Source organism: Harpia harpyja, chromosome 2 (genome assembly GCF_026419915.1).
Source record: "Harpia harpyja isolate bHarHar1 chromosome 2, bHarHar1 primary haplotype, whole genome shotgun sequence".
NCBI lineage: Eukaryota > Metazoa > Chordata > Aves > Accipitriformes > Accipitridae > Harpia > Harpia harpyja.
Genome location: NC_068941.1, coordinates 3,579,574 through 3,594,417, shown reverse-complemented (window position 1 = coordinate 3,594,417; position 14,844 = coordinate 3,579,574). Strand labels below are relative to the sequence as shown.

Genomic DNA, 14,844 nt, shown 5'->3' with positions numbered 1-14,844 from the left:
TCACCCCGTGCCCGCTCTCCGCTGGCCTTAACGGCCCAGGATGCTGCTGACTCGGAGGGAGAGGGACGGAGGCAAGCCTGGCTCAGCCTTCTGTTGTCGGAATAACCGACGCCGCATCTTTTGTAACAGAAGTTCCCCAAAGTGCCTTGTAGTGACATTAGGTATTGGCAAAAGAATGAGAAAATCATTCTCCCTGTGGTTAATCAGCTTTGGTTGCATCAGCTTGTTCCCTCTTGATATCAAATTTACTAACTTTTATGCATGAGTACACAACACTGCGGACAGGTAAGCGGGCAAAACCTCTTTAACCAAATACCTTCCCTGAAGGACAGGAAAGTATGTCACCACCTTGTCAAGAGCAGGACGTTTCTGTACCTGACTTACTATAGCACTTTCATTGGGTGTAAACTCAAGTCCCTGAGCTGGCTGCTTTAGCTGAGAGGAGGAAACGTTTCTTCAGGCTTTATGTCCCCACAATTAATAATAATATTTCACTGTACCAGCACAACACAGTTTTGCTCATTTTGTAGAGACCACAGGGTGACTGGCTCTTAATCGTCATACCGAACTCTTACGTTGGACTTTGGAGTGTGTTATAATTAATCAAGTGCAAAAAGCACCCTTGGTGGCAAGTTACTTAATATAATCCACTGCATTTCTACAAAAAAACCCCCAACACCCAAAAAAGTATTCTCTAAGTCTTGGTCAGTTCAAATTACTTTCTTCTGAAACCAGAGGAAATAGCAGAACAGCAATTTTGTTGGTCAGTGGCTCTAAGATGAAACTTCCAGCCAGATATTAAATGCTCCATCATCTCAGTCTAAGTCAACTATTTACTTCCCCCAATAATGACCTATTTATACCACAAATATGAAACAATAATTTAAGTTCTGTGTGTTCTGGGCCATGTGTGTGCCTAAGTTCTTCAGGCGACAAGGTTACAGAGGACATTAGTCCAGGATTTCCAGTATCCAAGCCCTGGATGAAGACAGAGTGCCTGCATATGTGAAGGACTGATACCTCTGAATTTGTGCCCAAGCCTGTAAAGAGTAAGACCAGTAGAAGCTGCAGAGTTAAATACGATGATGTCTGTTTTAACAGGGAACTGGACAAGCTGATACTCAATACTAACTTTTAACTGTGAGTAGCTGTAACTTTGGCTGAGATGGTAAAATGTGTGCTACAAACTGACGAAAGAAATCAGCTGCTAAATGCAAATGTCAGGAAGAAATCAAAATATTAACATTTCCCACAGATCGATCTATTCAGGAGCATATCTAAATGTGTTCTTTTTTTCTTTCTTTGAACAAGAGGCATAAGCTGGAAAAGGCATTACTTTTCAGGGGTCTCAAAACTGCATGTGCTATTACAGCAGACATCGCGGGGCCGGCTGTTGGCAGCGTATTAGGACACTTTGTTCTGCAGAGATTGTCTGGGAGGTTTTGTTTTGCTTTTAATTGTCTCTATAGAGAAGGGAAAGCCTCTGCAGAGAGGCTTTAACACAGCATCTCTGCTGCCTATTAATTCCCCGAGATCTTGCTAACTAGCTTTGTTTCCTCTTTAGAGCTCGGCGCTCTCTTTTGCCGGAGCACGAAGCTATGTATGCGCAGCGTTTGTCACTTGGTTAAAGCCAGCATTTCCCTACTGCTGCAGACAAGGCCGTCCTTTATTGGCTGCAGAACGAGATAACGGACTTAATCTTCCCAGTAACACGTGAGTTTTCATGTATCACTTTAATCTGCGAAACACTGGGGCCGAGTGTACCGTCACATGCCGATTTTACTTTTCTATGAGCGAGTGACTCCCGGGCTCAATGATGGATTGTTTGCTCGCTTTTAACAACAGTCAAGATGGTGAATGCCCCGGGGTGATAGACAGTGTGCAATGGGAACGGCAGCAAATCTGATGGCCCAGTTCAAGTTCACCTGACAAAGCTGAAGCAGTCTGCAAGCAGCATTCGAGAAAGGATTATTCACACTAGCATTATATTTTTGAATGCATTTTTCTTCCTGCGCAGCTGCCCAGCTCCCCAACACTGAAGGTTTATGCACCATAATAAAGAGATTTAATTTTTTTTTTTTCTTCTCTTGCTTCTCCCTCTTTACACCTAGTTCTAATCGGTCAGTGCAGTGATGGGGCATCTTTCCAAACAACTCGGCACAAACATCACCTAGAAAACAATAGCATTGCTAAAAAGTGGGAACAAAAGCCTCAAAATCTCTGCTGGCTGCAGAAACAAAAGCGGATGGTTTTGTTAAAGCTAACTCTCTGTTGGCGACCCATCTTTTCATGGAAGTTTGATGCTGTGTTCCCTTTCTCATCAGGAAAATCTTCCCAAAGAAACGATCCCAGCCTTTCAGCTCGGGGGCAGTGGGACATCAAGGCTGTGGAGGAGAAGAGGAGAATTTGAAATGAAGGCAGCTTTTCACTGCTGATGGAGCGGGAAAGCTACCTACCATTTTTCAAATGAAAAGCCCTGTAACACACGTGGGAGTGCACATGCATATGTGTGCGCACACACATACTCTGGAGGTGCTGGCATGGTCTTGCAAGAGTAAAATCTAGGTTTCATCGTAGTTTCTTTTGGCTGGAGAGGCAGCAACAAACGTTAGCTCCAGTCCTGTGTCTTATTCCAGTAGTATGTGGCACCGTTGAGGGGAATAGGTATAACTGTTGCTTCAACTTTCCCAGAAGTAGCTTTTCTGCCTGCCAGTTAGGCTAGTAACACCAGGAAAGATGTGCTGGAAGAATATAAGATCACTCTCCTTCTCCTGTGGAACAGAAAATCAGCTGCAAGCTGTAGATGCAAAGATACGCCCTCTGCTTTTAATCAAAATTTGCAATGCATCCCTGACAGAGGCTGAAACAAGCATCCTCCTGGAAGCCCATGCAGGTTAATCGCCCATTGGAAATGAAGGTTGAAGCCCACTCATCCTGGCCAGGTAACTCATCAAAAGTCTGTCCGCAGTAGATGTAAAACGGACAGCTGAACTTTTTAGAACTAAAATGCATTAGTCAGCCTACTTGATTTGAAAATGCTTGTTTCATCATAGCCTGAATTTGGGTAATACTGCCAATAGTTTTTTGGTTTGTTTTGTTTTTTCAACCAGACACTCCAGTTGGCTTAATTCAGCATTGAAGGGGTGCAGCGTTTTGTGTGAGGAGCTTCCATCCCGTTTTTTACGGCTGTTTTCTTTACAGCGCATGTATACATTATCTGATCATGCCAGCAGGTTTGACTCTTTTCAGCTAACCAGCCTGTGCAGGAGAAAAAGAAAAAAAGATTTCAGCTGTTCAGCTAGAATTCATGAAGTTGGGAGGGCGCTGCTTTCCTCTACATGCTTCTGAAATTTGCTGTGACAGAATAACTCTAGCAGTTGGGTCTCTTGGAGGTGTGTGAGCGCTTATGAGTATGTGAATTGCTGTAGGTGTCCAAGGAGGTCACATGAATTAATTGCAAGCTTTAGTTTAAAAAAACCCAAACAACAACAACAAAAACCCCACAAAAGATTGTTTCATAAAAAGTAAAAGGCTGCAGCTGCCTCTAACCCAGGCAGGCGCTACTGAAGCATGTGGCCAGCGTACATGCCACGGGCTGTTCAGTCCTGGTGTTAAAAATCAGAGGCTCTCTGAATATGCTCAATAACAACCACAAACAATAACAAAAATACTGCTGAAACGTTGGAGTTAAAGACCTAAGTTGCAGCTCTTTGCATGTGTGATAGTAAAGCGTGTTCCTAGCACAGGCGGAGTTGTCAAGAAACCCCCGCATCGTGTAGGTACAAGTTTAGTCTTTGCCTGTACGAGTGGAGTGGGGTGCGAGGAGCAGGGTCTAGGTGTGGGTTGTTGGTAGAGGCAGGGTGTTAATATATCACTTAAGTATTATCGGACGTCTGTTTTACTTTCGTAAATGTATTCTCTGGGATGTGCCAGAAAAGCAGCAGGTTGGCAGCTCTGCAGGCTGTACCTCCACCAGCACTGAGGCACAACCCATCGGACGCATCATCCTTGCTGCTGGCAGCAAACTGCAAGCCTCCTTCTGTCTGCTTCTGTCAGGGACCCGGCTGAGGAAGGCGCCTCTCATTCCCAAACGCCTTCCACCTCACAGGTCTGTGAGGCTGGTGAGAGAGGCTCAAAGGGAGGGTGTGCTTTGCCTGCCTAGTTGGAACCAAAACTGGCACTGAGGCTGCTTACTCTGTGCTTATCAGATGCTAGACTCCCCCCAGAACCGCTCCTTTGTACAAGCGGCTACACTCATGTCCAGTGAGATCATCTGTGGGAATTAGTTACGGAATTGGTCACCACATCTGCGGTGCTCACAGTTTCATTACAGGCAGAAGAGATGTGCCGTCCTTAAGTTAGAACTGTTCTTCTCTTGGGAAAGTCTTCTGAGAGTTTGTCAAGTGCAGCAGTCCTCAATTATTCATGTAAAGCAAATCTTGGTTCAAGAACACTATTTTTTCCTTGCAGAGCTCTCTTGGCTGTTACAGGCAAAACCATATTTCCATCTGTTTAGATATTGTGTGGTCGCGTATGCACATACACACCTCTGAAAAAAACTTTGTTACTTTTTAAGCAAATCAAAACATTACCATTTGTTCCCTGAAGCATTTATACAAGTTTTAGAAAATTTTACAGATGGCTGAAATACAACTCTCTGCTTCTGTCTCACTCTATTTCACATTTCATTTCCAAAGAGCAGATGGTGCCCATTGCCCTTATTGGGTCTGAATGGATTAGAAGTTTATACAGTCTTGTGGTACACCTCTAGCTGAATTTGGGAGGCTGTCTTCTTACTCTTCTTATGTTGTGCTGTTAATTCTTACAGATGGTTGTAACAAGATGAGGTTCAGACGGTACACAAGATGGTAACATGGTATTACCAGCCTGGACGCAAAGACCAGAACTTGCCGAACTCGTGCAGGTAACGACTGACCCGACTCACGTGGGTATTGTTTCAGCAGCTCAGCGGCTCTCACAAAGACAATATGCTCCTAAAGGTGTGTAGTGTAAAGTTACTGTCCAGCTTATGGGTCATTCTTTGCATGACTGTCTTGTGCAAGTCTACATAGGCAGCTCTACTGAGGGTCTTGTTAAAGAAAGGCAGCGACAGATATCATTGCACTCCACATGTTGATTATTAAAGAAGTAATAAATTCCTTTCTTACCGAAGTTGGAGTGTGAAACATCTTTGTTATTAAGAGAATGAATCTGGGGGTCTGTGAGGTAGATGAGGCCTTTCCCGTTACCTGTCACCCAACCTGTAGAAGAAAAGATACATCTTGCTATCGAACATCACAGCTTTTGTATTATCGTGCTCAGGACTGTCTGCCTGGCACAGCCCACACATTGTGAATGTCCCTTCAGTGATTCTCAGTTTCCACCTAAGTCAGCAAAAGCAGACCCCGAAGAGGTACATAATGAATATTTAATGAAATGAATATCCCAAAGATACCTGTGTGCTAAAGTTTGAGTCTGAAAGGTTTTATCCTTGGCTCTTAACCAAAGAGATCAATTCTCCATTAGCTGAACAGGGGACCTTTTTTCAGGCTTGCCAATTTTAGGAAGGAGGAAGCATGACAAAACCCCGCTGCCTCTTTTGATGATTCTCCTTTAGATGGTTCCAGAAGACACATCCTTGCAGACTGGCTTTAGCCTAATTGCACGCAGGCCACTCCATGGCATGAAGCTGTGTCGCACTTGGGAGCGTGCGGCTTACGTGCTTCTGCTGTGATTCAGTGGAGAACAAGAGCACTGCTCAAGGCAAAAACATACCTGCACATCCCTCCCTCACTTTACGTCATTTAGAGACAGTATGCCCTTTATATAGCATATTCTGCAACATGAGGGGACACACAAGAAATGAAGTTCGCTGTAATACAAACCTTGCAGATCAACAACGACGTCTGTTCCGTTGGAGAACTCATAGGAGAAATGGCCGTAGGCCAGACCGTACTCTGTGGCTTTGTACTCATTCTTCACTACCTTCGTGTTATTGGACAGCTTCACAAACTCCCCAAGGATGTAGGGCTCCACACTCACACATCCTTTTATAGTTCTGTCTTCCAGTATCTGAAAAGAGAGTGTTAACGACAGTCATGTGAGCAGAAATGTGAAAACAAGGATGCTAAAGCTCCTCTAACTGAAGTCTTGTTTTTTCCTCCTAGAACTTTCCATCATAAGATGGATGGAAAGAGTCTCCATGTTAACCCACGGCTGATTCAAAACACAGGCTGTTTAGATGAGGAGCTCACATTTAACTAGAACAAAAGGTGGAACAAGATCCAACACTAAATCAGCCTGACAGGACAAACTCCACGAGCAACGAATTCTACAACTGTCTAGTTTGTCCAGCAAATAGGAAGCTTCTTTCAGGAGACTATGTCTAAAGAATAAGCTAGAAAGCTAGAAAGAATTTGGCTAAACCTGCACCTGGTCCTTCTTCAGTGTGTAAATAACCAGTGGGAGGTTTTGAGAGCTGTTTTAGTCATTTCTATGTTCAGAGACTTGTAAGTACTCATGCCAGACTCTCATTAGGTCTTATTAGCGAGTGGCATAGAGCCAGATCTGGTGCCAGAATGGCTAACAGAAATAGCGATATGCACAGCATGCTATCATATATGTACTCATAACAAAACAGTGAATTCAGCTCTGTACTGTAGAGGGTAGCTCTCCATATTTGAAACACAAGTCAAATTGAAAGTTAAGCATACGAATACAGAAAAGATCCTTTACTTTCCCGCTGGGGGCTGGATGACAGCTTTAACCTCTGTGCCAGGTCACCCAGATGAGGCTCCTGCCTCTAACAATCAGGCTGGGTGCTGGCACAGCAGGACCATTTGCCTTGTGGCTTTGCACGCTGTCCTCACAACCATCGTGCAGAAGAAAGAGGGTAGAAGCAAGAGCTGTCCTGGCTACAGTTACGTGAAACACATAAGGCCAGCGTGATCTGTGCGTTAAGACTTGAGGGCATGTCTAATGCAGCTTCCTCAGACTCCATGTGTTTGGAACTGAGTGGGCAAACAAGCACCTCCCATGACCAAAAGCGGCTGTTGCTTTGGTTGAGTTGTGGGTGGTTTTGTTGTTTAAAAAGACTAACCCCAAAGTGCTTTTTCTTGAAACTTTTAGCTTCAAGCTCCTTTTTTTTATTTTTTTTTTTGCAACCCGCTCAAGAAACAGAGTCATTCTGGTGACTTTGCTGGCCCTTCCTCCCAGGTTCTTTCAGATAACTCTACATCCCAGCCAGCTCTCAGCCACTTGGTTCTTGTGGCTCTCAGCAGGCCATCTCTGAGGCTGGACCATCGGGTTGGAGGGACAGAAATGTGTCTCATTGAGAGGCGGCTGATGGAACCGTGGCCTCGCTGAAGCTCATGGCCCTGCCAATTCCACCAGCCTTTCTTCACCCGTCCACGTACGCTCGGCTGCAGGGAAGGCACAGGCATTTCCTTCTCATGACTAAGTACAGCCCACACAGGTGGAGACATAGATACTGATTGTGCTCTCAGGGACAAGCGGAAAAGGAGCAGGCTGTAGGGCATTGGGTCAGAAGGTGAGGTTGTGTCAACAAGTTAATTGAACTGTGGTTTAAAGGTGTCCGTGGTCTAAAGGTGTCCTATTGTATGCTAAGGGGTTGTTATTCAGGAAAAGAATTTTTTGTGATAGCCATTTGAAGGATGACCGAGCCGCCAGTGTGATATGGCCATGAAAAATGCCGGTCTCACTAAGGGTAAGGATTCCTATTACGTCTGCAAAAGGCGTGGAGGAGTCTCAGGGGAACACTGTACAGTTCTGATCATCAGTATTTAAGAAATGGGATCAAAGTAGAGCAGGCTCAGGGCTTCACAGGTGAACAGGGGAAGAGACCCGTATCTGCAAGAGACCTGTATTTTTAGGAAAAATATGGCAACGCAGATAGAGGTCCCACGTAAACATGCAGCTGTCCAGGTCTCTGGCTGCAGGGAGTGCCTGAGTCTATCAGAAATGATGGAGGTCAGCGGGGACACCTCTTGTGTGAGGTGTGACCAGGTGAGTGATTTGCTCAGCCTGGTGGTAGAGCTGAAGGAGGAAGTGGAAAGGTTGAGGAGTATCAGGGAGTGTGAGAGGGAGATAGATTGGTGGACCCACACCCTACCGTCCCTGAGGCAGACGCAGCAGACGGAGGCTCCGCAAGAAGCGGAGGTTCCCCTGCCCTCCTGCCACCAGGCAGGAGGGGACCTAAGAGATGGAGGGGAATGGATACAGGTCCCTGCTCGGGGAGGCAGGCAAATCCCCTCCCGGTCTCCCTCACCTTCCCAGTTGCCCCTACGCAACAGGTATGGGGCTCTGGAACTTGAGGACCAGGCCAGTGAAGATCAGGGTGTAGATGAAGCCCTATCTAGGGAGGTGCCTAAGCCCAGTCGGGCATCCCCACGCATTCTCACATCCTCAGAAAAAAGAAAAAGGAGGGTAATTGTTGTAGGCGACTCCCTCTTAAGGGGGACAGAGGGCCCGATATGCAGACCTGACCCATCCCACCGGGAAGTCTGCTGCCTGCCTGGGGCCCGGGTAAAAGACATTACCAGGAAACTCCCTGGTCTGGTTCGGACCTCTGATTATTACCCATTGCTAGTTGTGCAGGTTGGCAGTGATGAGATTGCAGAGAGGAATCCACAGGCAATCAAAAGGGATTTCAGGGCACTGGGACAATTAGAAGGAAGATCGGGAGCACAGGTAGTGTCTTCCTCAATCCCTTCAGTGGCAGGGAAATACACTGAAAGGAACAGGAAAACACACCTGGTCAATACGTGGCTCAGAGGCTGGTGCCATCGGTGGAATTTTGGGTTTTTTGATCATGGGGAGACTTACACAGCACCGGGCTTGCTAGCGACAGATGGTGTCCAGCTGTCTCATAGGGGTAAGAGAATCCTTGCTCATGAGATGGCAGGGCTCATAGAAAGGGCTTTAAACTAGGTTCGAAGGGGGCAAGGGATAAAACTAGGTGCACCAGAGATGAGCCTGGGAGCAGCATGCCGATGTTAGGGGTGGATTCGATGACCCAGCTCAAATGCATCTACGCCAACGCACGCAGCATGGGCAATAAACAGGAGGAGCTGGAAGCCATCGTGCAGCAGGATAGATATGACTTAGTCGCCATCACGGAAACATGGTGGGATGACTCCCATGACTGGAGTGCTGCAATGGATGGCTACAAGCTCTTCAGAAGGGACAGGCAAGGTAGAAGAGGTGGTGGGGTGGCTCTCTATGTTAGGGAATGTTTTGACTGTTCAGAGCTACACGATTCTGATGACAAGGTGGAGTGCTTATGGGTGAGGATGAGAGGGAAAGCCAATAAGACAGATATTGTGCTGGGAGTCTGTTATAGACCGCCTGACCAGGTTGAAGAGACGGATGAATCATTCTACAAGTGGCTGGCAGTAGTCTCAGAATCGTGTGCCCTTGTCCTTGTGGGGGACTTTAACTTTCCAGACATCTGCTGGAAATACAACACAGCAGTGAGTAAACAATCTAGGAGGTTCCTGGAGTGTGTGGAAGATAACTTCTTGACACAGCTGGTGGGTGAGCCAACCAGGGGAGGAGCCTTGCTAGACCTGTTGTTTACGAACTGGGAAGGACTGGTGGGAGGTGTGATGGTCGGAGGCCGTCTTGGGCTTAGTGACCATGAAAAGATAGAATTTTCAATTCTTGGTGAGGCAAAGAAGGTGGTCAGCAAAACCACCACTATGGACTTCCGGAGGGCTAACTTTGGCCTCTTCAAGGCACTGGTTGCGAGAGTCCCTTGGGAGACGGTCCTGAAGGGCAAAGGGGTCCAGGAGGGATGGACATTCTTTAAAAAGGAAATCTTAATGGATCAGGACCAGGCTATTCCCATGTGCCGCAAGTCAAACCGCCGAGGAAAACGACCGGCCTGGCTGAATGGGGAGCTTTTGCTAGGACTTAAGAAAAAAAGGAGAGTTTATCATCTCTGGAGGAAAAGGCGGGCAACTTGGGAGGAGTACAGGGATCTTGTTAGATCATACAGAGAGAAAATTAGAAAGGCGAAAGCTCAGCTGGAACTAAATCTGGCCACTAGTGTAAGGGACAACAAAAAATGTTTTTACAAATATGTTAACAGTAAAAAGAATCCCAAGGAGAATATCTATCCTTTAATGGATACAGAAGGGAACGTAGCAACCAGTGATGAGGAAAAGGCCGAGGTACTTAATGCCTTCTTTGCCTCAGTCTTTAATAGTGAGTCCAGTCATCCTCAGGGTACTCCACCTCATGAGCTGGAAGGTAAGGATGAAGAGCATAACATACCCCCCTTAATCCAGGAGGAATTAGTTAGGGACCTGTTACGCCATCTGGACACTCACAAATCTATGGGACCTGATGGGATCCATCCAAGAGTACTGAGGGAACTGGCTGAGGTCCTTGCCAAGCCACTCTCTATCATCTATCAGCGTTCCTGGTCAACAGGGGAGGTCCCAGAGGACTGGAGGCTTGCCAATGTGACTCCCATTTATAAGAAGGGTCAGAGGGAGGATCCGGGGAACTACAGGCCTGTCAGCCTGACCTCGGTACCGGGAAAGATTATGGAACAGTTTGTCTTGAGAGCACTCACACGGCAGCTCCAGGATAAGAGGGGGATCAGGCCCAGTCAGCATGGGTTTACGAAAGGCAGGTCCTGCTTGACCAACCTGATCTCCTTCTATGACCGGGTGACCCACCTAGTGGATGAGGGAAAGGCTGTCGATGTTATTTTCCTAGACTTCAGCAAGGCCTTTGATACTGTCTCTCATGGCATACTCCTGGAGAAGCTGGCGTCTTGTGGCCTGGATAAGTGCACTATTCACTGGGTGAAAAACTGGCTGGATGGCCGAGCCCAGAGGGTCGTGGTGAATGGGGTGAAATCCAGTTGGCGGCGGGTCACGAGTGGTGTTCCCCAGGGCTCGGTGTTGGGCCCTGTTCTGTTTAATATCTTTATTGATGATTTGGATGAGGGGATCGAGTGCACCCTCAGCAAGTTTGCAGACGACACCAAGCTGGGAGGCAGGGTCGATCTGCTTGAGGGTAGGGAGGCTCTACAAAGAGATCTGGACAGGCTGGATCGATGGGCTGAGGCCAATTGTATGAAGTTTAACAAGGCCAAGTGCCGGGTCCTGCACTTCGGTCACGGCAACCCCATGCAGCGCTACAGGCTTGGGGAAGAGTGGCTGGAAAGCTGCCCGGCAGAGAAAGACCTGGGCGTGCTGGTTGACGGCCGGCTGAATATGAGCCAGCAGTGTGCCCAGGTGGCCAAGAAGGCCAATCGCATCCTGGCCTGTATCAGGAACAGTGTGGCCAGCAGGAACAGGGAGGTGGTTGTTCCCCTGTACTCGGCACTGGTGAGGCCGCACCTCGAGTACTGTGTTCAGTTTTGGGCCCCTCACTACAGGAAAGACATTGAGCTGCTTGAGCGTGTCCAGAGAAGGGCAACCAAGTTGGTGAGGGGCCTTGAGCACAAGTCTTATGAGGAGCGGCTGAGGGATCTGGGGTTGTTCAGTCTAGAAAAGAGGAGGCTGAGGGGAGACCTTATCGCTCTCTACAACTACCTGAAAGGGGGTTGTAGTGAGGTGGGTGCTGGTCTCTTCTGTCAGGTGTCTGGAGATAGGACAAGAGGAAATGGCCTCAAGTTGAGGCAAGGGAGATTTAGGTTAGATATTAGGAAAAATTTCTTTACTGAGAGGGTTGTCAAACATTGGAATGGGCTGCCCAGGGAAGTGGTTGAGTCACCATCCCTGGAGGTATTCAAAAAGCGAGCGGATAGGGTACTCCAGGGCATGGTTTAGGGGGCATGGTTAATGGTTGGACTTGATGATCTTGAAGGTCTTTTCCAACCGAAATGATTCTATGATTCTATCTTGATGTGACAAGAAAACAAGCTTGGCTTCCCCAGCCTAGAGAACACAGGCTACGAGGGGATGTTTTTGCTACTCCTTCCTTAAGCCGAGGCCTCAAAGAAGTTGTGAGAAAGACAATAAATATAAATTCACTACTTTTAGGTTAGAAAATAGCAGAAAGTTTCCAGACATCAAGAAAGCAGCTCTAGAATGATTTCTTATTGGAAGCAATGAAGGTTAAAACACAAAACACTACACAACTGCTTTTAAGATAGGGCTTACAGAGTATAAAAAGGGATTATGCAGTGGTGTTGCCTGTGGTATCAGGGCACTGGACCTGATGGACCTCGTGGAGTCACGAGGAGGTCCTTTCCAGTCCTGTGTTCCTGAAATTCAGCATCGTGCAGAAAAGGCCTCAAAGTTGTGCTGCAGCAAATCAACTTGCCTGCAAGAACCTCACTTGCTGGGTTCTAGTGAGGTTTAGATGTTTTTGTGGTGCTTAAAATGGGTCACTTTGCTGTTCAGATTTCATAACTACCCCTGAAAACAGATGTCCATATACTGTTAGATGATATAAAAGGCTGGGAAACTCCTGGGCTTTATTTACATTTCTGACTTCTAGCAGTACATGGCATGTTTTCTGCCAGTGCACCCACAAACTTGTAGCTCTGCAGGTAGGTGTCTTCTGTCCTGAAATGAACAACTGCAGCTGCCAGGTAAGATCACATGAATGATACCATGTCATCTAGAGGTAGCCTAACTGCTAGTGTTTTAAAATAAAAATTGACTTAAGACACTCTTCCCATCAATTCCTTTGTATTGCTTAAAGACAGTTCTTACCAGGAGTACTGCAGATGGGATATAAAAGATTTGGGTAGGGACCTTTTGCTCATACAGCCTTTTGTTGAATTCCGTCACGTAGTACTGGGCAGTCATTTGCCGTTCCACATCACTGAAATGATGAAGAAGTCCTTTTTCTTCTTTATATTCTTTCCCAACATACCTAAACAAGAAGAAAAGTGTTTGGTGTAGTCAGATTTGCAGCAGACTGCACTTGGGAAGTCCTACTTATGATACAGAAACATCACTACAAAGCAGAGCTTGGCTGTTCAGAAGCAAAGCCAGCTGTCGGTGCTGCATTTAAAATGGTAGTGATTAAAGTTGGGGTTTTTTTTCTTTTATAGCTCTTACAGGCATAAAATGCTGTACTGATCAATCAAATCCTAGGATGGGGGTTTCATAACACCACAGTGTTTAAAGCCAACTCTTCTTGACTCTGAAGGGAGACCCGACTCAGAGGTACTTAAAATACTGTTCTTAACCCATAATAATTCATAAGCTATTTCAAATAACAATCCTAAATCTGCAACTAGCAGTTAGCAGAGTTCTCCTGGTGCAGAGGCCTTTATGAGGCAAGGAGGTGATTTTAATCCTGCTTTCAGAGCAGATGCATCCATTGCATAAACCTGCTGCTAAAATTAAAGAAAAGCAACTGCAACACCTTTTTGCCTATAGGTATTGTGATCGATCGATCTATCTATCTATCTATATTGCTAATGCTCTCATGCAAAGCTAGAAGTCAAATAAAAAGGAAGCAACATTTAAGCTCCCATGAGATTATCCCAGCACAGACAAAGGTGAAATCAGGCCTAAGAGTTGTCATGAGCAAATGAACACTAACGTGGCTGTTAGAAGACAACAGTGAAGTAGCTTTTTCTTCCCAGAAATTAAGAAGTAGAGAGTTACATGGAGCAATGGGAAAGATTGCCAAAATGCCCAAGAGATTTGGGAAAGCCATAAAACATTCTTGCTACAGACTATCAGTCAAAATCTAACCAAATGTAAACTAGGTTGAAACAGACTAAAGAAACAATCTTCTCCCACTGTGACTATGATTTCTGTAGCTGTCCAAGTAAAAACTTGTACTGTCTTCTGAAAATACTTGATAAAAGCTACTGTCTAACAAGGCACTGGACTAGCTGAATCTTAGGTGTAAGTGTAAGACTAATCTTACCAGACAGTTTTCATTCACATTTACACAGAAGTAGCACTGATAAACATTTTGTTTCAGAAATTGGTTTGGTCAATACCTTCCCAGGCTTTCTTCTTGGTGCAGGAAGTGTATCCAAAATGCATTTCTCTGTTTGCCTTCCTTTGCCACGTTCAGGTAGTCCCCAATGAATACAGCCGTTTCTTGGCCTGTCCAGAGGCCTGATTTCTTTGAGTATTTTAATAGAAGAGCAGCTACAAAAACAAAACACCACAAATAGAATGGACAGAACTCCACAGGACTGCTCTAAGCCTTTGCTGAGGTATGAAATAACCAGCACCCAGGAGATAAGATATCCAGACTTCTCCAAAAGCAAAGTACAGGGCTATAAAATATATGGTAAGAGGTATTTAGGTGCAGAATTGGATATTTTACATGAAGGACAAAAAATTGCTGAACGGGCTTGTGACATGCAAGATGGGATGAGCCCTAAGTGGGTTTTACTTAATGAGCTCAGTGAAGCAGCCTATAGTGGTGTTGCTCTTAGCTTCTGTATTTCTGAGTGTATTGATCAAGTGTCTGCATACTAAGGTATGGCTGTTATTTATGATTAACTTAATAATCATTATCCTAAATACACAGTTTGCAGGGATGAAATGAGGAATCTAAATGGGCGACAAAACCAGAGACTCAAGTAATGGGGTAGAAAGGGATTGATGAACTGGCACAGGGAGTTCAAGCAGACTAAGTTACCTCTTGCATGAAGCGATTGAAGCAGGAGGGACTGAGTGGGCTCGGAGATGGAGCCCATTTCCATGAAGCTGTGACTGATGTGCAAATGGGTACAAAGGAATAGGAGAAAATGGTTCAAGGGAGTGTTCCGCCATTGCTAAAATTTTCATCCAAAACCTCATAAAACAACAAAAAATTAAGTCCTAATAAATGATGACTAAAATGTTGTGTTAAAAAGCCCGAGTCGGGACTGTTCTCTGTGGG

General features: G+C 45.8%; 1 protein-coding gene across 1 annotated transcript in view; it reads right to left on the bottom strand.

Moving 5' to 3' along the window:
• Positions 1 to 819: 819 nt before the first annotated feature.
• The window catches only part of ALPK1 (alpha kinase 1), a 54,775-nt gene continuing 40,750 nt past the window's right edge, over positions 820 to 14,844 (bottom strand). The window contains exons 11-14 of the mRNA XM_052813108.1: positions 13,949 to 14,102; positions 12,699 to 12,861; positions 5,886 to 6,072; positions 820 to 5,261 (exon numbers count right to left, since the gene is read on the bottom strand). Of these exons, the coding sequence (XP_052669068.1) occupies positions 5,065 to 5,261; positions 5,886 to 6,072; positions 12,699 to 12,861; positions 13,949 to 14,102 (701 nt within the window). The 3' untranslated portion in view covers positions 820 to 5,064. The remainder of the gene's footprint in view (positions 5,262 to 5,885; positions 6,073 to 12,698; positions 12,862 to 13,948; positions 14,103 to 14,844) is intronic.